Source organism: Kogia breviceps, chromosome 5 (genome assembly GCF_026419965.1).
Source record: "Kogia breviceps isolate mKogBre1 chromosome 5, mKogBre1 haplotype 1, whole genome shotgun sequence".
NCBI lineage: Eukaryota > Metazoa > Chordata > Mammalia > Artiodactyla > Physeteridae > Kogia > Kogia breviceps.
The window spans coordinates 84626427-84653975 of record NC_081314.1 but is presented as its reverse complement, the minus strand read 5'-3'; the positions used below and the strand labels follow the sequence as shown (position 1 = coordinate 84653975).

At 35.4% G+C, this 27549-nt stretch overlaps 1 protein-coding gene across 2 annotated transcripts in view; it reads right to left on the bottom strand.

Annotated features, from left to right (window-relative positions):
* GSK3B (glycogen synthase kinase 3 beta) overlaps positions 1-27549 on the bottom strand; it is a 206149-nt gene that overhangs the window by 11592 nt on the left and 167008 nt on the right. The window contains exons 9-11 of one of the 2 annotated variants that reach the window (XM_059064749.2): positions 19988-20026; positions 17023-17209; positions 3150-3248 (exon numbers count right to left, since the gene is read on the bottom strand). In XM_059064749.2, coding sequence (XP_058920732.1) covers positions 3150-3248; positions 17023-17209; positions 19988-20026 — 325 coding nt within the window. The remainder of the gene's footprint in view (positions 1-3149; positions 3249-17022; positions 17210-19987; positions 20027-27549) is intronic. The other variant, XM_059064750.2, reaches the window with a different exon arrangement.

Genomic DNA, 27549 nt, shown 5'->3' with positions numbered 1-27549 from the left:
GATCAGAAGATATTTTCAGGGCTATGCTTCTCTTCCGAAGTTGTATCTTAGTTATCTAAATCCAATGTTAGATGACTAGGAGGCACATTCTCAGGCTAGTCAAAGTAGATATTCTGCTTCTTGCTGATATGGTTTTGTCCTAAACTAAAAGTGGCTCTATTTTCATGTATATTCTCCATTAAACTGACTTAAACTAAGTAAGCCAATTGTTTAGTTAGAGGTACATATTGCAATTAATTCACCCAAAGACATATTGGGTTCTATTATTGTGGTGCTGCACCTAGGGTGGGTGATTAGAAATTCTAATTTTGATAATTTTAAATTAGAAAAATTTCCAGGTTCAGATCTTCAAGGTCTGAGGCTTTGTAGCTTAACAGTTTACTTCTTCATACCTTGGAGCAGACCTGGAAATGCTTTGTGAGGAAAGTTTCAGCCACGTCAGCAGGCATTCATTCCCTCACTGCTTGGGTGGAGAGATGGGGTGTCTACTTATTCAGGTGAGGAGAGTCACAGGTTCTTTCATAAGAATGATCCTTTTTCATAAGAGGATGGATGTCAACCTCCCTTTCACATGGTTGGTTTTTAACATTTCTGGATCTGTCCTTACTTGGCAATAACAATAATAAAAATAGTGTAGCAGTTTCCTTTCACTGAAGGTCTACCATGTGACCAGGCAAAATATTAAGCACTTTGTACATTTTATATCTTACTTCTCACAACTATATGTAGTGGGTATTTACTATTCCTGTTTTATGGATAAAGAAACTGAAGCTGAGACAACAAAGAGCATGTATATTTTAAGGTGTTACTAAAGAATATAACTTATACTACCAAATTCTTATTTAAAATATGTGTACATGCACATACATATATATTTACATAAATACAGGCGGCCGTTAAGGTCATACAGTCAATCCCTTCATCTAGATGAGCATTTCCTGAGGTATGTTTGGTGACATTTACTTTTGCTCTCATAACTTTGGCCCCCCAAAAAACAGTTTTCCTTTAAATACATTGTGGTGGTATGCCTTTGGCTTACACTGAAGGGCACTTAAAAAAGTATCCAAATGGAACTCACCATTACGTTTATTGTTGAAACTTTATTGTTGAGAATTTCATTTACTCTTATCTCTTATAGTACCAAATCTGCAGCCCTAAAGGAGAAATACTTCTCAAACAGCAAAGTCAGAAACACTTTGCTTCTCCGAAGCCACCAGTGTGCTTTTAATCTAATGAACAACGGAAATTTTAACAGATATCATTTCTTTATTTACTTTAGCCACTAGGAGGCTCAGAGAAATATGTGAAATCCTTTCTGGTAACTATTAAGATACTCAAGGCATACACATTCCTTTAATTTTAGCTCTGCCCTTAGCCTACTATTCCTCTATTAAATTCCTCATACCCTGATCTATTTCAACTTTAAAGTAAATTCTCAGGATCAAAGTCCAATGCCAGTTTCCATATTTATGTTGAAATTCGATTTCAACAGCTATAAAAATGTATATACCACAATAAAATATTTTTTGAGGACTGCTGTAACATGTATCAAAGCAACATCAAAATCAGGTTATATACTAGGATCCTACCAGGCAGACAATTTGCCCAAAACCTTAGCTGAAATCATTAACTAGTTTAGTATTTCACATTAAGAAAATAATTTAAAATTACCCGAAACCTACCAATCATAATTCCCATTGTTATTCACAGTCTAAAACAATTCCTAGAAACTAGATCAACAAGTAAATGTACTAGTTCAGGGTTAGGGCCTATTTAATGTTTTGAACAATCTGTGCAATCTAACCTTGGCCAGTGAATTATTAAGTTTATTAATAGCTCATCTAAGCAATTCTGTCTTCCTTCTAAATAGAGGTCATAGTTAAAAACAAAACCCAAAACCACCTCTATATTTTTACATTTAAAAAATTCAAAGCACATTTCAGTACATAATTGATTTGTACCATATTACTCTGAGAGCACTGCCACTCATTTTATAGATTGAGAAAACTAGTAAGACATTACTAAAACTAATAAAGTTCAAGTGACTTTCTCAAGGTTAACAGGTGCTGATGAAACTGGAACTAGAAAAGAGACCTTTCTTTCCAAACATTTTCTGGAATGAAGACAGGCCACAGATTAGAATGAAATGTTTTAAATCCTTATTAGCAACATTCTAAAAGAGTAAGATTGGACAGGAACAAACAACTCTGTGTCAGACAACATGAGAGAGATTTTGACCTCACTGTTGAATGCTAAGAACTAGTAATGCAAGATTTTATCTCTTGGAGCATAAACGCCCCTGGGCAAAAATGGGTCTGATCAACTCAATTCAATGAAACAGATGATTAAATAAAAATGGAGTCAGCTCCTGACATCTGCTTTTTTGGTGGTGGTGGTGGTAGTGGGGTGTTGAGGGGAAGACACCAAATTCTTTGTGAGCCCAACTGTGCTACCTATTTCTAACTTCATTTTAGCTGTCCTTAGGAGGACCTTCAATTCACTCAAGGGTTGGGTATTTTCAGAGTATCTGTAATGACAGTAATTCTCACTAAATCAGGTCCCAACATTAGCTAGCTACAGGACCAGCAGTGTACCTGAGCTCTAAGCTGGGAGACCGTGTGGGCATTCTTTTCTTTTTGGATAGACAAGATTTAGTCATATTCTGATCTAAGTCTTAGCTAAATGTATTGGCATTGCAGTTTTAGCCCTTTCAAATGATTAAATTACACCAATCTGTATTCACACTTCTTGAAAATTTGCCTCTCTTGTATATTAATATAATTTACATTCAGGGTGATGGAATTAAAGTGAATTATCTTCAATAATATTACATTTGTAGACTGCTTTCTGCTATAAGCATCTCACTTGACATATTAATCAAGAAACTACAGAAAGCATGATTTTTAAAATAACAATTATGGTGACATCACTTAACATTATAATAAGATATTTATACCTCATATATAAAGTATTTATGGGGTCCTTTTGTGCTTTATGGAAATTAAAGCAACATTTTATTCACATTTAATCATTTGGCTATGCTACGTTTTTGATACTTGGAAGGCACTAAATGTTCACATTCATTAAATGAGATAAAATGAAGACAAAAACAAAATACATTTTTATAGAAGAGACTTATGTGTTCTCACCTGAGGCTGCTGTGGTATTTGAAGGGGTTGAAGCAGCTGCTTGAATCCGAGCATGAGGAGGAATAAGGATGGTAGCTAGAGGTGGATTACTTGACAGTTCTAGAGAAAAGGTAAGACACATGTGTTAGAATCCACTCTTAAATTTTATGTGAAACTATTTTATTGGTAACACTAACAGAAGATACAGCATTAAAACATTGGTTTAACAGAAAAAAAAGACATGATAAACCTACATCTGAAACTAAATCATGAGCTCGTAATTAACATATAGAGAAAGTCCACAGAAATGGTGTGATACATAACAGAGGTACTAGGGTATCTCTGAGAACTAAAGATAGGCTGGAGAAAGGTACTGGTCAAAAGTTTGAGGGTAAGCATATTAAAAAGATATATTTCCATCTTTAATTAACTTAAATATACTAGGTTTTCCCTTGGTACTCTGACAGTATTTGACTGCAGGGATTGAGGGCGACAGTGTCACAGAAAAGAGAATATAATTGCAGTTTGTACTTCGGCATGCACAGACCAAGTTACTCGATGGCAGGTAAGATTTATCCAAACAGTAGTGGAAACGGGGTTTAAGGAACATCTGTTTAAATTCTCACTGCTTTTATTAAAAATGTCTTTACTGAATTCTACTTTGCTTTTTAAATTAGTAAGATTATTACTTTTTAAAAGTTTGAAATAGGCTTTTATCTGCACGTGGAAAGTTTCTCTCTGTCAACTGTATACAAACTGGCTTTCTTTAAAGAATTAAGTTGTGTATATGAATCTTGAGAAAAAGATGATATTGGACTTAATAATGTAAACAACTACCGAGACATGGTGGTGAGTTTGTACATAAAAGTATCTGGTGTTAACTTCCGATAATATGACTTCTTCTAGTCTGCCTGGGATAACCCTGGTTTATTCTTGTAGTTCCGGCATTTAACTAGTGAGTGCTTATTTCCACTCTAATAAGTGTCGCTATTAGTAATTCTTATTCCAATAATTTGAAGGAATAATTATACAACCATACTAGCTAAAGGAAGATGTTATCCTCTGAGCTACAAGCAATTCACAGTTACAGCACGGACTAAAAAATGTTAGGAAGTAGTATTTTCTTTAAAGTAAAATTCACATAATATAAAATTAATCATTTTAAAGTATATAATTCGTGGAATTTAGTACATTCACAATGTTGTACAACCATCACCTCTACCTAGTTTCAAAATATTTTCATCACCCCAGAGGGAAACCTTTAAGCAACTACTCGCCATTCATCCCTCCCACCAGCCCCTAGTAAGGGAAATATCGTTTAAACACAGTACTTTACAAAGCCTCTGGCAATACTGATTTATTCAACTTGGTGCCTTAGTAGCTAAATTTTGTACTAAATCAGATACTAAATGATAACCAGATTCTGGCAAAAAGAAGCAACATGCTGATGTCAAGATATATGAAAAATGAATGGGAGGAAAAGCTCAAAACTGAGAGGAGACTATTCATTATCTTTTCCCCTTAAATGAGAAGACTTATTAGGTCAGCTCATCAAATAATAACCTTCCCTGAGTTGGAAAATTACTGCCCTAATGATCAGGTTTGATCATAATCAGCTTTAGTAGCTGTTTCAGTTCTCACTGAGGTACAGAAAGAGCCAATGTAGTTTTACTTCAAATCAGTCCAATTTTAATGCACAACCTTACACCTAGGAAAACAAGAGAATCACTGATAATTTGCCATGGCTGATGACTTTATGGTTCTAAGAATAAAAATTAATGTAAGATGTGGTAGTTACTACTCTTCAGTAATCCAAAAGAAAGTCAGACTTACCATCCCAATTAAGATTAAAATCTCCTAAAATAGAAAAGCTTCTTTAAAATATACCCATCCACCTACCCACCCACACCCTCATCCAACTAACAATACTGAGCATGAAAGATTGTGTTAGGTCCCAGGATAGACAGAAAAAAGATAGTTGTCTTTGTTCAACAGAAATAGAAAACGAAAGGACAATTACACAAATAAGCTGGCAAGAAAGGCATTCATTCGATTCAAGACTGGGACACTTTTAAATTAAAAGATCTCTATGACCATGAGCCCAAAATCTAAAAGAAAATCCAAAAAAGGAAAAGATGACCAAAGAGTTTAATATAAGACATTTTGACAGAGCTACAATGGAGATAATCTTGAAAATAAACTGAGTATCAGTGGTCTGTGGTCACATGGTGCCCATTTTCTCCCATTCACTCAATCTCTTTTACCAGATCACCTATCCTTGTGTATCTGCATGTCCAATTGAGGGCCATGGTGTTTTTGTGTCTTATTCTGGTTAAGGTGTATGTATGTGCATGCACACACACACACACACACACACACACACATACACACACACACACTTGTAGGGTTTGAGAAAAACAATCCTCTTTTTCCCTAGGTGGTAGAGGGGTAACTAATGAAAGTGTAAGATAGGGAACAGCAAAGAAAAGACGACGATAACCAAAAAAAAGGAAGCTATGGGATCCTGGAGGCTTTGCCACATCTAAAGACACAGGGGAGAGGTAAGTAAGGTTCATGAAACAACTTAAAAGACTAAGTTCTTAACCTAGAGTGAACAGTGGATAGCCTTTGGGGGTGGGGAGAACTTTTGTGAAATTTTTGAGTCACACATCCAAAAACTTAAGAAATTCTAAACTGGACAGCCACATATAGCTCTACATCTCTCCAATTTCTATACACCATTGTCCTTTTCTTCTTCCTTAATTATATGTATTCCTTCAGGTCCATTGCTTTCCATCCATTAGCTCTTCTCCACTTCAGTGAGCTTGCTAACTGTCACAGCTTTTGCTTGTGTGAATGAGGAAGCCTCCATGTATTACAGCACTGTTTTCTACACTACAAGTCTGTCACTTCTGTGGGCTGTCACAAGTAGTCCAAAATGCTTGTAATTTTTTTTTCTTTTTGCATGCAACAATTACAACCTACTCCCAATCTCCCTGTCTATCCACGGCACTGAATAGTAAGGAAATGGAGGCAATGAGTATGGATACAAAATGCACTGAAAGAGGGCTTCCCTGGTGGCACAGTGGTTGAGAGTCCGCCTGCCGATGCAGGGGACACGGGTTCGTGCCCTGGTCCGGGAAGATCCCACATGCCGTGAAGCGGCTGGGCCCGTGAGCCATGGCCGCTGAGCCTGTGCGTCCGGAGCCTGTGCTCCACAACAGGAGAGGCCACAACAGTGAGAGGCCCGCGTACCTCAAAAAAAAAAAAAAAAAAAAAAAATGCACTGAAAGAAAGCAAAAAAACGGATGGCATTTTGGAGGACAGAAAGAGCACAGTAACAGGCATTTTTAGAATATGTATTCTTTTTTTCTTTAAATTTTATTGACTGATTGGCTGTGTTGGGTCTTCATTGCTGCAAACAGGCTTTCTCTAGTTGCAGTGAGCGGGGCAACTCTTTGTTGCAGTGTGTGGGCTTCTCATTGCGGTGGCTTCTCTTGTTGTGGAGCACGGGCTCTAGGCACTTGGGCTTCAGTAGTTGTTGCATACAGGCTCTAGAGCACTGGCTCAGTAGTTGTGGCACATGGGCTTGGCTGCTCCGTAGCATGTGGGATCTTCCTGCACCAGGGCTCGAACCGATGTCCCCTGCATTGGCAGGTGGATTCTTAACCACTGTGCCACCAGGGAAGTCCCAGTATATGTATTCTTAAAGGCAGAGAATATGGAGTGTAGAAGAGATTGAAAATGAAAAGTTAATATTTATTCACTAAATATATGTGTGAGGCTTGAGAGCAGGGAGATTATTAAGGAAACAAGGAAGCCCATAATATAAAAGTGGGTCTAGCTATGGAAAAGAGGTGGGAAGAATAAGAGACCACATTACTCCAGAGACATGGTTCAAACAAAATGGCAACAGGTTCCAGAATGTTTTAGAAAACTTCATGCATGACAAGGATTTCTTCAACCAATTAAAGATGCCATAAAACTAGTTTAAAAAAATCACGTAGTAGTTTATGAGGAAACATTTTGAATGTTTTGATGGTGTATCAATCATTATGTGGTCCATCATCAAAATATAATGCACAATTCGAACAAAAGCAAAATGAATTTTAAAATAGCTATCAATAAGCCAACCAAGAGAGGTATCAACCAACCAAAAGGTTAACCAAACTCATTTAAATAAATTTTGCTGCACTGTTGACACTAAAAACTATAGAAGAAAAATTCCCATGAAAAGACCACTGTAAGTTAAGCAATCTTTTTAAATGTTAAAAACAAGAACAGAACCTAAATCTAGTTGTTTTGGAGAAACCTGAAGTTTCCCTTAAAGTTTCTCTTCTTCCAAATTTATTGATAAGAAAGGTGGGTTTTTGTTTTTTTGTTAATTTGCGGGGGTGGGGGATAGGAGTAGGGGTGGGAAGAGGTATATATGTTTGTTCAAACTGTGTTGTGTGAAAGTTGAGGATAAGTTTGAGAATAGTAATCAATGTACAAACCAGAAGGAAGAAATCAACACTTTATTAACTAGACCTCTTACAGTGATAATAAAATACTAGTCATAAGGTAGAAGGGAATCTTCTTTCTTTGTTATCTTTGAAAGGGCTCAACATGCAGACCCCCAGAAAGGAGTCACTACAAGAGGCAAACTTTCTTTTTCTTCTGTAAGTAGTTTGAGGTTTTCATGTGTGTATCAGGTCTCTTAAGAATAAATGAAAATTGCCAGTGGTTGTCTATATAGTTAAAACTGCTATTTTTTTCCTATTCACAGAAAATGACTTAACAATGGCATGGTACTTTTTTTTTAAGGAGTAATTCAAATGTTAGGATGGTGAACCTTGATCTTACACACTGAATTCTAATGTTGCTTATTTGGATATTTTTTTTTTAGAGGAACAAGTAACCCCATTACGACTGTTTCTCTCCTAACAATTTCAAAGTGCACAGGATATCTCTGACCAAGTTCCTAACGTTGACTACATACTCCATACTCATTCAGAAAGTAAACAAATACTAAACTAATCAGAAGATCAGACAAATAGAAAACAAATTACAAGGCTTGCTCCTGCTGCTTGGTAATATTAGCAATGTTTCATGCGCAGACTACACGATACCTGTAGAAACCGATGACTACTTTGCCTTGGAACTGCCCAAGAGGGAGCATCACAATTTATACTAGTCACCCAAAAAGGTGTGTACTACATTTATAGTAATGCACTGTGTACTACATAATGCATTTTGTGTACTACATTTATAGTAATGATACATTTACAAGTTATCTAGCAAAATGTTAGTATTTTTAAAGTCCTGGTGATTAAAAATAAGCTTTAGTAACCTGAAAATCTTAGAACTCCATTCTTGATGAAATGTAATAAGTGTAGCATTTATGCTGAATTCTGCAGGAACCAGTTTGTGGTTTTTTTGTGTCCATTTATACCATGATTTTACGTATCTTACCCTTTCATGCTCTATGTTTTTAGCTTTATTTATCATTTTTTCTTTGTCTTTCTGGAGTCAACTCATTTTTACAATCAGAACTTTGGAGCTGTATGTGTCTTTGAATATCCTTTAATCCAACTACCTCATCTTTTTAAATTAGTAAACTCAGAGATAGTGTCTTGGCCAAGATCTACACCTAGTTAGAGAGAGACTGGGAAGGAGACTTTAGGTCTGACTTACTCCATATGCAATACTGCATATCCTTATTGCCTTGGTTATACATCACATACCACCAGTATTCTGGTCTTCCTGGAAGTGTATCTGTCCAAACTACACACAGAACTTTAAGTCCAGACATTAGTTTTTCATTGTTTGTTCCTATAACATTCCACATTCTCTCCAGTAGTACAGTTGAGGCAACAGAGACACTCAAACCTCAGGGAAAGGGAAAATAATCCTAATAATTGATAATTTAGATCCTAAAATTCTGAATACAGTTAACACTGTATGTCAGTAGTAATCTAGTTCCCTGAACTAAAACTAACCTGCCCCCTCTTACTGGCACTCATGAATTTCCTAAGCTCTCCCTTGCAGTGTATTTCTTTGGTTTAGCTTTCAATACCTAGAAGAGTACAGCTTACCTCGATATTTTACTCTTCTAAATTATTCATAAAATATTAAAGAATAATTCTGACAGTAATTCCTTTGATAAGTATAAACAGCTCCATCTCTCATTTATTTACTAGAATAATCCTTTTATTTATACCCAAATTTCCTCAAGTCCATTTATCAAGATTTTTATAGCCATTTTTCACCCAGAAAAACACAGTAGAAAAAGAGGGATAGCCATGTGAAAGGTTTATAGTTTAGTTAAAAAAAAAAAAGAGGGGCACTGCAAGTGAGAGCAGTTTATGAGTTCCTCTTTAGGATTTGATTCACATCCTACATATAAATCAAGAGTTCCTATCTTATGTAAATTTATTATTTCTATTGTAAATGACAATAAATCTAAAACCAAAAAGTCCCTACTCAAGGTTAGAATATTAGAAGATACTTCATTACCTCCAGGTGGTTGAAATATTATGTCCACTTTATTTTTTTTTTGACTTTTAATTTTATATTGGAGTACAGCCGGTTAACACTGTTATGATATACTATGTCCACTTTAGATGTGGCTGATGGTAAGACAGCCTAGAAGAAAATGCCCAGGATATAGAAAGCTAGGTAAGCAGGTGGGCTGACCATATTTATGCATATCACTATTTCATAACAAAAAAACTGGTTTAAAAATCATTGCTATAAAGATACGGAGCCTCCTAATTATCACAAATAATGAGTTACAACAGATTTTATAAATAAGTAGTCTACTGCTTTCAGATAAAGAAGTATAACCCTTTGGTAAGCTGGCCTTCTGTAACACTTGCTTTTGTTGCCCACCCCCAACTTGTCCTCAGCCCCTGTTTTCATCACTTCTTTTTCTTTAACACAGTTCTAAACTCATTAAAAAAAATCTCTTTCTCTGATCCTTCCCCCATTCCCTTTGGTTTTCTCTTACTCTTCCTTTTACTGTCATTTTTTTTCACTTGATTTCTGGAACCCCTTTGCTGTCTCATCACGGTTTTCCTCATGTCCAGATACTCTTTACCCTGTATCCCAAGACATCCGTAGTCTGCCTGAGTTTGCATGCTGTTTTCTGAATTCTCCAAATATCCTGTTTTAACTCTCATTTAAGCAGTCCCCCCTTCTTCTGGCCTAACCAATAAGCCACTCTTCCTCCTTGTTCCCCCACAAAACTATCATTCCCTCAGATAACCCAGCTAAGTGGTAGAGCAGTAGACTCTTCAAACTAAGTCACACCAATGTAAATAGTTGATAATCTTTACTTACACCTGCCCAACCCACATCCTATCAGATGCCCTCAGGGGGACAATGTTTACTAAAATAATTTTACTTGGTAAAATCTCATAAAATTAGGCTAGAAAATTGGAACTGGGGATGTGTGTGGTGGAATTAACTGGAGACTCATCTTTAAACATATAAAACTACTTATTTCCAGTATATTCCAGCCTTGGAATAGGTAAGGAATTGGTAAACAAAGAGAAAATCGATCTCTGTTGGGATTTCCTGATTCTATTTGATTCCTAAGGTCTGATTGTTATGTCCAACCTTTGAGATCCAATTACTCAGGGAAAGGGAAAGAAGGGTATGGTATGCTAAAGGTCTGTCCTGGTTTCCAATGCCTGGATGCAGGTATTACTGTCAGTCAGGGGATCCTAGAACACAGAAGCCCCAGTGCCAGAAAAAAAGGGAGGTGTAATAGTTATGGATCCAGAAGGTCAGAAGGATCTCGAAGTTTTCTGTCCCATAGCTGATCACCTCTCTTCTCCCTCTAGCTCATCACAGAAACACTTGTTTTGATTATATGAAAGTAATATTAACTAACATTTATGGCTATTTACTCATGGCACAGTAACAAACATCAAACTGTAGTTAGCTATAAGCTTTACTATATTCTACTCAAGTGTTTAATCTTCATAGTTCTGTTCATATGGTAGGTTTACTTTACTAATTAAAACAACAGTACCAACAACTAGAGGGAACATTAGAAATGCCCAATAAGTACAGGTTGCATGAATTAATAAATACTGTGTGTATTTAAAGTGGCAGGTATCAATCACTCAAACAGTCATTGAGCACCTACTATATGTAGATCAGGGATTACCTTTAGTTTATCTGGGGAAAATAGTACAGACTTCACTGAAAATTTGCTGTGAGGATGGAGAAGGGTTTTATTCTACCTACATACACCAGAACCTCACTAATGACACCCTCCATCCCCCCCACCTCTGCCCCCATGTTTCCTATCTCTGCACTCTCTCTAGCTATACAACCAACTGGAAAGTTAGTTCTCCTTCGTTCTCTTGAATTAGCCAGTTTTATTCTGATCATCCATTAATTGCTATTAATTAGTATGTGCTTTAAAGTTGCATCTGCACAACAGTTACATCTTTGCCTTAGTAAATAAGATGACTATTTGCAAAGACTGCTCCAAAATCAGAATAGGGAGGATCAAACAGAAATAACACAAATTGCTGACATCAAGTAGCACCTCTTTCCTGGACAGCTGTGTCCTTATATGGAAACACTGTTCAAGTATAATAGTGATCTAGGAGGATAGTGAGAAAGTACTACTAAGTGATCATAGCCCAGTTTCAGAATGGCTGCTAAGACAGGGCAGCATTTAACAACTTTAATAAAGAAGGGCCATATTACAAAATGATGTCATGTTCAACTTAATAATTGAGTTTTATGAAAAACCATTTCAAGGATATATTCACAGGGTCCATTTGAAGAGGTATAAAGATTCATACACATCCTTTTCACTGATATCCACAGAATCACATAAAGAGTCTGACAGCCAGAGATTGCATGCCATGTCTACATACACCACTTCCATGTATACACATATTCTTCAGCTCCTCAAAGTCATATGCACATTCAGACATACACAGAGTCATATTTATGTTTGATATCCTGGGCAAATATAAAACGTTGAAATATCAAAATAAAACATTCTTCATTCCTTTTTATAAACTTGTAACTATTAGATATCTGTGAACAAAGTCTGAATTAAATTATTTACTCTTTAAAATGAGCCTTTTCCTTTTTCTTTTTTTTTTTCTGGCGGTACGCGGGCCTCTCACTGCCACAGCCTCTCCCATTGCAGAGCGCAGGCTCCGGACTTGCAGGCCCAGCAACCACGGCTCACGGGCCCAGCTGCTCCACAGCATGTGGGATCCTCCCAGACCGGGGCACGAACCCGTGTCCCCTGCATTGGCAGGCGGACTCTCAACCACTACGACACGAGGGAAGCTCGAGCCTTTTCTTTACTTTAGTTGATTCTATTATTTGACAATATGAAAACTGCCCACTCACAAAAGTCCTTCCAATATTTTAGAGACCATATTCTAAAATCTAAGCCAATTTATTTTCACGTTAATCTGTCTTATGAACACAATTTACTAAAGAACAGGTAAATAGCATTTACCAGGTTCTAAATAATTGTATTGCAGTAAGCCTTAGGATCAAATGAGATACCACTTCACACCCACTGAGACGGCTATTAAAAATAAAAAAGGAAGACAAGTATTTGTGAGGATGTGAAGAAATGGGGACCCTTGTAACATTGCTGGTAGGAATGTAAAATATGCAAGCCATTGTGCAAAATGGTTTGGTGGTTCCTCAAGAAATTAAACATAGAATTACCATATGACTCAAAAAAAATGAAAACAAGTATTCAAACAAATTCATACTTGTACACAATGGTCACAGCAGCACTATTCACAACAGGCAGAAGGTAGAAACAAACCAAATGTCCAACAGTACATGAATGGATAAACAAAATGTGGTATAACCCTATGCTATGGACTGAAGGTTTGTGTCCCCTTAAACTTCATATGCTGGAGCCCTAATCCACAATGTGATGGTATCTGGAAGTGGAGCCTTTGGGAGGAAATTTGGTCATGACGGTAGAACCCTCATGAATGGGATTAGTGGTCTTATAAGAAGCAACACAAGAGAGGTGATCTCTCTTCACCATATGAGCAAGAAAGTAGCCATCTGCAAACTAGGAGGTGGGCCCTTGCTGAACACTGAATTTGCCAGCATCTTGATCTTGATGTTACCAACCTCCAGAACCGTGAGAGATAAATGTTTGCCGCTTAAACCTAAGTGTCCATTGACAGATGAATGGATAAAGATGTGGCACATATATACAATGGAATATTACTCACCCATAAAAAGAAATGAAATTGAGTTATTTGTAAGTGAGGTGGATGGACCTAGAGTCTGTCATACAGAGTGAAGTAAGTCAGAAAGAGAAAAACAAATACCGTATGCTAACACATACATGTGGAATCTAAAAAAATGGTTCTGAAGAACCTAGGGGCAGGACAGGAATAAAGATGCAGACGTAGAGAATGGACTTGAGGACACGGGGAGGAGGACAGGTAAGCTGGGACGAAGTGAGAAAGTGGCATGGACTTACATATACTACCAAATGTAAAACAGATAGCTAGTGGGAAGCAGCCACATAGCACAGGGAGATCAGCTCGGTGCTTTGTCACCACCTAGAGGGGTGAGATAGGGAGGGTGGGAGGAAGATGCAAGAGGGAGGAGATATGGGGATATATGTATATGTATAGCTGATTCACTTTTTTATACAGCAGAAACTAACACACCATTGTAAGGCAATTATACTCCAATAAAGATGTTTTAAAAATAAATAAATAAATGTTTGCTGCTTAATTCACCTAGTCTATGGTATTTTATTATAGTTGCCTGAACTGATTAAGACATGATATAATGAAATATTATTCTGCCATAAAAAGGAATGAAATACTGATACATGCTACAACATGGATGAGCCCTGAAAACATGCTAAGTGAAAGAAGCCAGACACAAAAGGTCCCACATTATGTGATTCCATCATATGATATACCCAGAATAAGAAAATTATAGAGACAGAAAGCAGACTGGTGGCTACCAAGGGCTGAAGGAGGGATTAATGGAGACTGAGTGCTTAATGGGTATGGAGTTTTCTTCAGGAGCAATGAAAATGTTTTGGAATTTGACAGAGGTGATAGCTGCACAACATTGTGAATGTATTAAACACCATTGGATTGTTTACTTTAAAATGGTTCATATTATGCTATGTGAATTTTATCTCAGTTTTTTTAAAAGCTTAGAAATTCATAAAATAACAAACTTAGTTGTTTTAAATTTTATTTTCTTTAGTAATAATAGAAAATTATTAGCCAGTGACTAAAGAGTCAAATGTAATTACTTCAAAAATGGTGCATGGGAACAGTGAAACTGAATCCTGAATTTTAAAATCTGATCAAAGAAAGGTTTAAGCAGCATCTCATTTTCAATCAACACATACAGGTGCACACACACATTGAAGAGTATGTATCAGAGTATGTATCAAGTATGTCTCAATTTAAGGAGAATTATTCTCCAAAATGTATCCATCATAAATATCATCTTGTATGCATTTGTATGCATCTTGTATGCATTGTCAAGTTGTTCACTTGACAAGGCGCTGTCTTGATTTGTGTATTCTGAGAAACAAAGTGCTTGCTGGAGAAGATACTTAACATGGGAAAAAACTCAATCAAGGTTCCCTTCAAAATTTGGGAAACTTTAAAGTTACCTGACAGAAATGGTAAAAAAAGAGGTAAAGAAATTTAACACTGACTTAGTAGTTTCTGATGTCAAGACTCCACAGTTCCACTGGATGTCATTGTATACAAAAGCCTTTTAGATACCACTTTAAAAAGCAATCCACTAAATAATTATATTATGCAGACAATAAACATATACCTACAGTACAAAAAGGAAAAAAATGTATCGTGTTATGTAAATGAATACATGTAGAATTTCCAATGGCGGTCTCAGACAGATTCAAAAAGTGCTTCGTATTAAAAACTTTAGGTGATGTAACCTAAAAAACTATATAGATGGTTCAAAAAGTAGCTCTACTGATAACAAAGACACAGATGTAAAAGATGCATATATAGTTTGAAAAAAATTGTTTTATGAAATTTGAGATGTAAAAAAAATTCCTAACCTAATATTAACTTTATATAATATACAATTTTAAATATATTCAAGTTAACAAAAAGAACCCTTTTGGGATCTTCTAAATGGGAAAATAGAGGATCACTTTATATTCAAGGATTACCAGCTTTAGCATTAGAAAAAAGATTGAAAAGAGCTATACCATAAAACCCTAAAAGTGATTTTTTTGAAGGCTAAAAGTAATTACTTCGGGATTGTGATTTTAATTTTCTCTACTTCCTCTGCATTTTCAACATTTTCTTCCATCTACATGTATTACTCGATTAAAACAAAAGCAGTAAGAATTAAAAATAAAATTTATTTTCTCAAGAGGTCTAAAACTTGTATGACATGGAATCAATGAATTTCTGTTCTGGAAGAGGCCAAGAGTCTCCCAGTCTAACCTTCTGCCAAATCGGAATCATCTCATCTACAATATTTGACATCATCCAGCTTTTCCCTGATATACAGATCAATATTCTGAAAACAGCTTGTTCCACTATTACCAGCTGAAAACGTCTTTACTGATTCATCAATAATTTTATTTAGTCTCTTTTATGCCAGGGGCTGAGGTTTTATTTGAGGTATTTTTCTCAGCAGTCCCTTAAGTCTTCACTTTTCCAGGCTCTATGTCCAATTCTGCTTCTTTGTATACCCTACCTGGCATTCATTAACATTGTTCTTAGAGAGGCATAGCCAGGACTTAAAACAACATTCCAAATTATTTCTGATCAGCCCTAGTTAAAATTAATAGTCCCAGGATACCTGAACATTTTTCTTAGATGATCGTAGACTACATCAGCATTGCCAGCATCACATAATAGTGACAGCTTAAGATTATAGTCAACTGAATCATCCAGGTCTATTTTACTAGCAACTTAGATGTTCCAAATCTAAAGTTTAAGCAGCGCATTTTTCCACAATCAATTTTAGAAAAGTTTAAATATGGGGGAAAAATTGGCTTTATAATAAAGGAAATATATCTATTTACTGATCACAGAAAGCTCTCAATCCCCCTTCTATATTTTTAGCTTTACTAATCAATCAAAACAAGCAATCTATTTATTCCTTGTTTTCTCTATAGGGAATTGTACACATTTAATGTTCAATTTAGGAAGAAAATCATATCATCAGAGGCAGTGTGGTTGATGAATGAATGAAAAATGAACACAGAAATGGTGAAGAAATGACTATCCCTGGGCCTTTTAGAAACCACCAATGCACAAACTTAGTTTTCCAATCAGTGTTTTCTCAGCAGCAGTGATGCCAAACCCCAGAAGGGATGAGAATTTCTCTTCTACATCCCTTTATATATATAACTTTATAATATAACATATATAAAGTTATATTAAATTCCAAGAAGGGGTTTATAGGACTCTAGTTTTCCCTGTCTGTATAATGTCTAAAATTACAAAAATACAGCCACCAATTTATTCCCAGGTTAAAAAAACTTGATATAAATCCTTGGGAAGCAAGAAATTTTAATATTCTAAGTTTCAGATACAAAGCTGAAGGTTAAATTATACATTAGTCTTACTAGTGATAAACCTCACTCAGTGAAACCTCTATATAACTTCTCCAATACCAAGATTTATCATAATCTGCTAAAAATTAGAGAAGCTATGCTTATTTGAAACTTTTTACCTGCCATTATTTTGTTCAAAACCATACAAGTGGTAGCCTAACAAGTGGTTAGATAGGATGCTTCCTACCTGCATAAGTACTTAATATGCCTATTTTTATCCTACATAGATTTAGATTTAATTAACAGAGTGTCACTTCACACACATGTGTAATTTTCCCAGAAATGGTAAAATAATTAAGTGTTAGGAGTTACCTTGAGTGGTGAAGTTGAAGAGTGCAGGTGTGTCTCGCCCATTTGGTAGTTTGACATTTGGGTCCCGTAATTCATCAAAAAATGAATGTGCACAAGCTTCCAGTGGTGTCAATCGGGCAGTTGGGGTATACTCCAGCAGACGGCTACATAGTGCAATCGCCTCTGGTGGAGTTCGAGGTCGGAAGACCTACGGTATAAAAAAAGAGAACGTACAATTAATGTTTCCGTGTAAGAATCTTAGCAAATTATCCTCTGAGTACTGAGTTAATTCCCACCATGTACAAAAACATGGTTGCATTTGTGAAAGGAACCTTCTAGAATGAAAGGAGTTAACTGCATATGATTTACCACAGTGATGTGAACTGCTAATTAAAGACTATATGAGAAAAGCTCAGAGAAAAAACTAGGGGAAATGGAAAAACATCTATATATGCTAATCATAAAGCAGTACAATCAAACATGCACACAAAATGTGACAGGCACAAAAGAAAGCCTGGGTTCTGGAGGCAAGCGCAACTTGAAGAATACAAAATTAATTTTAAAGTTTTGACTGCTGTGGCAAGAGATAAAATGTTTCCTCTTTTGTGTGATATTTTTTTAGCAGAACGATTATGGATAGTGGACAGCACTGTTCAAATTTTGGCAATTAATATCTTTTAAAAAAGAAAAGCTGTTTTACTCTTGGTCTATAAATATTAATGATTTGGTATTAACTCTTCAATAAGCAGAGACTATTATTATTTGAAGAAATTCTTGACTATCCAGAACTTCGCAAAATGTCCAAAATTGTTTTCTCAGGTAGCTGTTGTCATGAACACGGCCAGTTTACCCTCATTTGAATAAATATTCTAGGGTTTTAATCAAGAATAGAGAAATGTATTTTTCATTAAGAGCTATTAATTCACAGAAAAAGTAAACTGAAAGCTATACTGAAGCAAAATGCAAATAAATAAATTTGCTTAAAGGAATAGAAAGTTTTCTACTCATCTATGTCTTAAAACTCCTAATAAATACATGAAACTATGAAAAATATACTGTGTTCTAAATTATGGACAGTTAAAGAATAAAAGCAGAAGGGGAAAAGCAAATAAACGAACAGAAAGCCTTTGAAACTAAAGAAAAATGAAACATATGTCCCTCGACAGGAAGAACACAGAATCAAATAGAAGGTGTAGTAGTGGCAGTGGTGGAGGTGGACAGACACATAAAGAGAAAGAGATGTGTAAAAATGGAGGGAAATAGACCTAAAAGTGAGGAAAGGACATGTAGATTGTGACAAGGCACAGAGGAGCCTGGGAAGCTTAAGTTTTCCTAATGTTAAAGGCTCATGTAACATTTGGCTATTTACCTAGGCTGAAAGCGGAACTGGTTACTACTACAGAACTCATTAGATTATAAGAGAGTATTTATAAGAGTACTCTACTCTGAAAATCTTTTTTTATTCCTTTTGTTTTTACACAAAGTTTATTATTAATAAAGATATTTTCCATGGAAATTGAGAGATTGGTTTGGGTAGGATATTAGAAATTTATTTCTGAACATTAAAGGCCTTAGTTAATTTATTTGGCTTGTTAGAAAACCCTCTCTCTAAGGTCAAAAACTGCTTTATCTTTATTCTTTTGAGTAATCTGACTTGCCTCAGTCAAGGAGTTACTGTATTATTTGAAATGTTTAGATCTTACACTGTTCTTAGTCATTTTCCCCTTTCTTGCTCCCCAGCCAGAACCATAATCAAAGTGTGAAAGAAAATAATCAGTGGAAATATTTAGAAAATTTTTCATAAAAATATTAAACACTGGCATATTTTATCCCTGAGGGCAATTTGCATTTGACAGCATATGGATTTATTTTGCTAGCTAGTCTGATAAAAATGTCTCTGCACCAATATGGTAACACATAAGTAGAATTAAAAGTACCACCACCAAAAGCAGAAATAAATATCTTCTAACATTCAAATGCAGGGTAGCTAGACAGTGAGTGTAGTTTAAATGAAAAAAAATTTTGTGTTATTGCTATTAATAAATCAGTATTGTAAGCTTATTTCTGATTATTAAAAAAAAAGTCATCCACATCTTTCTGGTTTCTTACTGGCTACAAGTGACCATCCATGTTGGTACTAAGATATATTAGCTTATTCTTGCCAGGGAATCCTAACTCACAGTATCAAAGAGTTAAAAACAATAAAGAAAATAATTCATTCCAAGAGCCTAAAATTAAGACTTAACCTGCCTTTTAAAAATGTATCCATTATTAATTTAAACCCCTTGAGAGATTCTTGATGAGAAAAGTCTTGGTTCAGTAATCTATGGATAAAGGTTAAGTGGAAAATTATGTGGGGTCAAAACCCAGTGTACCCAAAGTCCAGATTTCTGACCATAAGACTGGGTGTGGTAGCATGCAACTTTCAAAAATTACAGGCCAAACTAGAAATAGCTCTTCCGAATTATGTTTGTGTCTAAAGAAAAGGAAACCAGTAACTATTGAGATTTGGCTTTTTTTTTTTGGCCGCAATGCGCGGCATGTGGAACTTCTCCAACCAGGGATTGAACCTGTCCCCACTTCAGTGGAAATACAGAGTTTTAACCACTGGACTGCCATGGAAGTCCTTGGCTTTTAGTTTCTGCTGCTTTTCATTTCTTACTCATTTAAATTGCCTAACACTCGGAATCTTTGGTTCTGTGGATCTTTGTCAATATTTAGTCTTGTAAAAATAATAATTTTTAAACCCCTTAACTCCTAAACTTCGGCTTAGATGTCAATAAATCACTCAGGAAACTGACAATCTAAATATACGATAAGCAAAACCTATACCATACAGTGAGTAAAAACAGAAATCACAGCTACCTACATTGTTTTTACTATTACATTTCAAGAATGAATAACTATTTAGCCTTTCAAAAAAAGTTTTCCCCCTAGTTTTATTGACCTGCCCTGAAATTTTGGGAAAAAAAAATTAAGTACATACCCGAACTCCTGAGGTGAAATGTCCTGTTCCTGACGAATCCTAAAGATGAGAATGCAGTGAAATAATCCAAACAGGGGAAGTCAATCCAAAAGAGAATAGTCCAGCAAGGAAAAATATATCCAATGTTATAAGAAATCCATGGTGTGGGGGGGGGACATAGAAAATGTTTATACAGTTATAAACTTTAAACATCAGTCTCCACAGTAGCAAGTCCAAGTTTTAAAAATTATTTCACCACAGTGTATGCAAAAAAAAATTTGATTGCGCAATGGTGAGGCACAGTAAAGAAACATTTTAATTTTAGTTAATTATGTTCCGATGCCAGTGCGTTTATTAAAAAAATACAAAACCAAAAAAAGTTTAAATCAAAATGAAATCTAGAAGTAAAGTTCCCAAAGTAAAGTGTTTGGTCTTCTACGACCTGGATTCATTGTCCATTGACATGGCTTGGGAGGGGGCATATCAGACTGCTTTTAAAGATACGAGTTCTCAATTTGCTAATTCCTCTATTAATGAATTTCAGTACACAGTATAAACATTTTTTTGCTAAATTATTAGTGATGAGAGAAAAGTAATAAATATATTTAATTTATATTACTATAGATTTCAAGCCAGATATTTTCAATTTGTGTGAGCTAAGAAGGATCAGGCCACCGCGGATTATTCTCCATTTTGGATTGACTTCCCTGCTAAGAGATGTTTACTGACATTCTCATTATCTTAGAGGACTCTTCAAGAAATTGACATATCACCTCAGGAGTGCGGGTATAAACTTCCTTTTTCTATTGTGGGCTTTGCCCCCTGATACCCTTGCACCCATTACTTAGGAAAAATAATGAACATTCTTTCTTTTTGGAAAAACTCACTGAAAAAAATTCTATGTCTTTGAGCACTACAAATTCAACACAGTTCCGTCTGCAAATATGCCCAATTCACCCACCAAAAGCTAAACAAAAATATATACAATGAACAATACAACTAAGGGACAGTCACAGTTATAGGTGACATGCATAGTAATGTACACCAACACCTAGGCACAACGGAGCCAATTATGCAAAAGGGAGGTAGTAGGGTCTATTATGTCTAGGTATTGAGAACAAAAAATGGCAGACCTCACCAGTAGCTGTGAATTCCCTTGGCTATTCTAAGAGAATTTAACATTCTTTTAGGATAGTTTCCAGTGGGGGAATTAAATATTTTGCAAAAATAAATAATCCGCGGATTATTTTTAGTCTGCAGACTAAAATTTAGTACATGGATTAAAATCCAGCCCATCAGGATAAAAATCTCTCATGAACTTAAAACACAACCAGGTGGACAAAAATAGAAAACCAGACTTAAAAAACTGAGAGCACAAAGTAAGACTCAACTGGGCCAACTAACAATTAGTGCGCAGACTAAATATGGCCAGCCAAGAATGTCAGCAAGGCCATGAAGAGCCCAAAACACCCCCTGTAAAAACTAAAACCAAAAATAAATAAATAAAACAAAACAGAACAAAGCAAAAAATAAATAAACAAAAGAAGGAAAGAAAACAAAAGAGAAAGGAAAAACTGAAAAGAACCAAAACACTGACATGAACTTTTAAGTGATTCAAATACTACCTCACCTGTGCAGCAACTTATTTTCTTAAATTGAAACAAACTCTCATCACAAATACTAGTCTATAGAAGAACTAAGAGGAAAAAATTCATTTTTTTCCAAAATAAATTCTCTGTGGTACTGAACAAATGCAAATGAGTCCTTAACAGAAGAATTATTCAAAATAAATTTGTATTTGGATAACTCAGAAAGGACAGAGGTAATTTTCCCCTTTACATGTCCTAGAATAGACTTTTGCCATCAAACATCAAATTTCAACCTGGAGCTAATTGTTATGACTGAATCATAAGCCCCTTAAAATTACCATTTATAAATGGTCATATATACCACATCAAGGCCTACCGTTGATTCTCATAGCATCAGCTTTCAACAATTCCACTGTATTAAACAGCCAACCAGAGCAATGTAAGAATGCCTATGGGCAATGATAATTAATCTAAGTAGAATGCAGAACAAGTACTGTGCCTGTTTCGAACAGCTACTCCTCCCAGGTTTTCATTGTGATAAATGTACAATACAGACACTGTTCTCTGGTCATACACAAGCATCCAATGTTAAAAACTGATACACCATGAACACTCCTGAAGAGCAACCCTAATATATAAAATTATTTGCAATCTGTAAGCCTAAATACAGGACTAAAAGTGAGACAATACCATGGATTTGTTGACTAATTATGCTAATTAATCAAGTTAATTAAGAAAAGAACTTAAGTCTACTGAAGTGCTCACGTGCAGTAAATAATTCATAAGAAACAAAAACATCCTTTCCTTAGCCACAGCAGAGCCAGCATTCAATACATTTCAGCTGCACTAATTGAAAGGCTTATGGAGCTTTCCTGAGCTCTAATACACATAAGGAATATCATATGTGTGTTGATATCAGCATTTAACTATGAAATGAAATTTCTTCCTCTAATCTCATTTACTGACAAAATAGTACTATACTATAGAAGTGTGAATTACCAAATGTCCACTTATCCAATTTAATCTTTCATTGTTCATAAAATGGTTACTATAGTCAGGTTGATCTTCCTAAGAATATAATATTTTCTTTTCATCCACACCTCCTTATCTTAAGGGATAGTCCCCTAAACTACAGCAATTCCTAACTTTAGCAACACCTAAGCAAATCTATATCCTCCTTCAAAAGTACCCACCCTCATTCCCCCTAGTCCTTCTATCACCCTTAAAGGAGGCTTCCTTTTCCCCTCCACCACCCATGCTGGAAATCTTCCCTGTAATACCTATCGTATATGAAACAACTTTGAATACCAATAGCACATAATCAAGTACATGGTTATATATTATTCAATACTTGCTTAAACTGAGTCAGTTATATCATCTCTAAGTTTTTCAAAGAGAACTATATATTTTAGTTCTTTTGCATCCTTTATGGTAGCTAGCACAGCACTGATTACATAGGAGATAAGTGTTTTAAAGAACAAATGATTAAGTCAGAAACAGATTTTTGCCTTCTTTTTCAATCCACCCTCAACCCTATCCTCTGCTCCCCACATGTGATCTTGAAACTTATGACTTAGCATCCTTTCTTTTTTATATTATTCTTCCCACATATGGAATAGCCACACTAGTAGCTGGATTTTAAAGTGCAATAGTTTCCAAAGAAATAGGGGTAGAGCCAGTATAAACAGAAAAGTGAGGAGGTCTATTTACATAGGAAAATAGATGATGTAGGTAGAAAATTCAGTAAAGAATGTAGTATATTTATGAGACAAGTGATAATGTACTAGTTGAGGTCAGCATGCAGATGGGGTTGAGTAATAATATAGAAATTGATTACCTAAGCAATAGAACAAAACAGACAAGTGGCAGACTTAGGAACCAACAGAACTCCCCAACACAGTTTTATGCTTTCTGGAATACATGTGAGCAAAACAAGGCAGACAGACCAGAAAAGGTAGCGTGCACTTGCAAAAAAAAAAAAAAGTTTGACAGCAATTTTTGTTTTGTGCTAACTCTCCGAAGACATTTTTGGTAACGTGTGAAACTGTAGTTAGAACAGGTAAGTTTACCAAGTGAAAAATCTTGTATTCAAAGGCTCAGGGAATAAAAACCAATATTATGAAGAAAAGTCTTTTAAAAAATATTATAGTGGGGCTTTTTGGTTTAGCTTTAAGCATAGAGAATAATACATATAATAAGCAGTTCATCTGGTTTGAGTCCTTGATGGCTGAGATGACCTCAATTTTCTGCTTACTCTATTAGCTAGCGGGAAACACTAGTATTCATTCATTTCATAGCATGTGGACTGTGTTCTAAGAAATCAAGTATGTAAGGATTGATTTTTGTAGATAAGGCTTTCTGGGATACTTAACCAATGATCCAAGGTCCTCACATACCCTAAAGACAATTAAGTATTAAGTAAACTTAATACTTAAGTTTTGCAATACATACTCATGTATGCCAAAAACTCAGCAACAAACATTTTGAGGTAATAGATATTCATTTTATTACTACCATTACAAAATAGAAATTAGAAACTGCTACAATACATATGGTATGAATTGATAGGTACTACAGGAGTTATGTGGTGGGAATAATCATGTAGAATTTGAATAATTAGAAAATGTTTCACGAGAGAAGTGAGATTTGAGGTCTTGACAGAAGGTCAAGACTTGGTAAACAGAGAAAAAAAAGAATGTTCTAAGTGTTCACTAGGAAGCGGTAGAAACGAATGTGGCTTCTCAGGGGAACCATTAGGAGAACAGTTCGATTAGACCAAAAAATTCAGCATGACTGCATGATCCCTTCAAAGTGAGGACAACACTGTGATATGTAGCTAACATATTAAACAGCACTGGGTCAACAGAAAGAGACCAAGGCCCTTGGGATTCTAATCTACTTCCTTCTACTAACCAGATATATCATTTATGAATTTCATTACTCTGAAAGAATATACAGACATCTGTGTTATCTAACTGACCTCACAGGATTACTTATTACTGGAACAAAGGGGAATACTTGTTTTAACTTTAAACAAAACCTTACTCAAAATTGGGAAGAAATTTATATAACTATTACAATGTAACCTTATTAGAAACCCTTAATCTACCCTAACTAAACACTAAGCTTTTAAATTCATTGCTTAACTGTATGCATTTAAGGGTGAAGGAGCTGGAGCACTTGGGAAAGACTGGGTTTAACAGACTAGATGCCTCAGGAAAGAGCAGGACAAAGAACTAAATCTCTTGTTTTTCTGGAAAGAAAAAGCAGAAATTATTAGGAGCACAGTGACTGGATAATCTGTCACCCAAACTAGGACAGTGAAGAGTGAAGGAACGTGGCATTAATAATGTCACTGGACAAGCATAAATTGGGACACATGATCACTCTTGTCTTTATGTGTATAGTATGTCAAATTTTCCTAAAGGCAATGAGGAATCAGAAAAATTTTAAATACGAGTGACAGTATCACATGTGTTTTTAAGAAAGCTGACTTTGACAGCAATGAGGATGTGAAAGATATGAAGGAGGGAACTCAGGATGTAGGAGGTTGTTTTAACAATTCTATGATATGATGATGGGCTAAACTAAAGTCAGGGCAGTGGAGATAGAGAGGACAAATCACAGAACTACACTGGAGGTAAAATCTTTACATTTACTCTGAACTAAAATGAAATGACCCTTTATATGCATACTTTGTTTTCAAAAGAATTTGGAGAAAAGACACAACAGCTAATTGCTATCTTACCAAAACAAAACAAAAAAGACAAAAACAAAAAAAAATTTGAGGCACAAAGAATGGGAGAAGTGCTTAAACTAGATCATTACTTCATACCTAACAGAACTGTCATTTGACCAAATCTCCATGTACCAAATGCAGAATATTTCAGCTTCTTCTCTTCTTCCAACCAATCTCCATCTCTGTTTAATTCTCAATTTACTTTTATTATCACTTCCTTTTCCCATCTGGCTTTTATTCTTTTAAGTGTACACCATACACCAGTGGGGAGGTATTTATCCTCCCCACCCTCACTCTCAATATTGGTCCCTGTTTCAAAACATTAGAACATATTTCCTTTCCAACTTAAGCCTCAAATGCTTACCCAATGAATTAGGTTGTTATGGCTATTAAGTAATAGTCAAGGCCATCTTATTGGATTTCCAAATTCTCAAGATTCCTGCTATATATCACACTAGGATTATTTCATTGTTATATTCTTCTGTTTGCTATCTTTCGACACATCTTAATACCCTCACCTCAATGTTTCCACAGTAGACATTTTCTCCCTTGATCTTTTTGTCTCCCTACATTTTTTGAGAACAAGAGCTCCCAGATCTGGGGATATAGCTGTACTACACTGCCACATAGGAAAGGAGGGTTTACAGGCTCACAGCTTCAGGAAATGGGGCTAAAGTGGGTTTTAACAGAAGACCTCAATAAAGGCAAAGCAGGTTTTGTTTCCAGACTCCCGTTTACCTGCCCTCCAAAGGCAAAAAGCTCTTCTCTTTAGAGAACATTTTTTATGTTTTAAAAAAATAACTCCATTGGCTGCCTAGCATAAGAGAGCATTTCTCAAGTTGGTGTTCACTATCACAAGGCAGGGGAGAGGGGACTGAGTTCCCTCTAGAAATTTAAAATTTTGTATTATTATTTTGATAATAATCTACTTTTAAAAATCAATATATTCTGGATCACCTAGATGACAGAGTAGTGCCATGGAATTTCTATGTCTGAATTTGGTTTTGTGTTTACATCCACAGTAACAGCAACCTAATGGTGTGCACTATTAAGAAATTAATATAAGTGTACTATTACATAATAAATGCATTTGTACCAAGTGAGAACCCAATTATGTTACATATATGAATGAAGAGTTCACAAGAGTCTGAAGAGACAAAATAGGTGGGAGAATTGAGTTATTATTCTACACATGGTACAGGAATGGAAGCCTAAATGAAACAAACAAGTAAAAGGGCTTTGTATAGATTATTCAAGTTTGAAAAGCATTAGTGTAAGATACAAAACATCAGGAACCCACAAAGGCAAAAGAAGATGTAAAGCATGCAAATTCACGACAAATTTTCTATTGCCTGCATGGTAATTATAATAAATCATTCTTCACATTCCATCCCGGCTAATCCAGGGGGAAAAAATGCAGAATATGACACACACTAATACTGGTGTCAGTCTTGATTTAAAAAAAAAAAAAAAAAATTGAGGACAAGGACTACTAAATAAGATCTCATGACCTTGTTTCAGCATTATATTGGTCAGAAACTCTATACATGTGATGAATACTTAGATTCAACCAAAAATAATTTTACTTTTCTTTCTTCATAAAAATAACATGCTTATTAAAGAAAATATGGAAATACAGAAATGCAGAAAAAAGAAAATACAATCACCTACACTCTTCTTACCCTAACTACTATTAACATTTTTGAATATTTCCCTGTATTAATTCAATACACAGAATTCTCTTTGCTTTTTGTTTCTCTTTAACATGGTTGAAATCACTTGTTATAAACACTTTAACTTGGAGTAACTTTGCTGGATTCAAACTGTAACAGGCCACCTAGGCTTCTCTGAGTTTAGAATGAGTGACAGACCCTAAATATCTTCTGACTCAGATTCAAAATAAACTTGAAGTACAAAGACCAAAGAATGATTTACCTCAGAATATTTAGTGTTTATTGTAAACTTAAAAATAGGGTGGGGGAGAGGGCAACATCTTAGTCAGTGAAAGCTACAACCTATAGTTCTGGCACTAAAATATTACTGAGGTCTTTGATTCTAAATAATAAATAATTAGTAACAAGAGGATTTTCTGAAGTGAAGAGAGGTGAAGAGAGGTGAAGAGAAGTAAGAGAAGTGAAGATAATGATAACGCGAAGGAAAGCAACTTGAATCATAATACAACTTAGAGAAAGAGACCTACTTTTAATCTAAAAATGTAAATTATTTCACCTAGCCCTAAATTACTTCACCTCTTA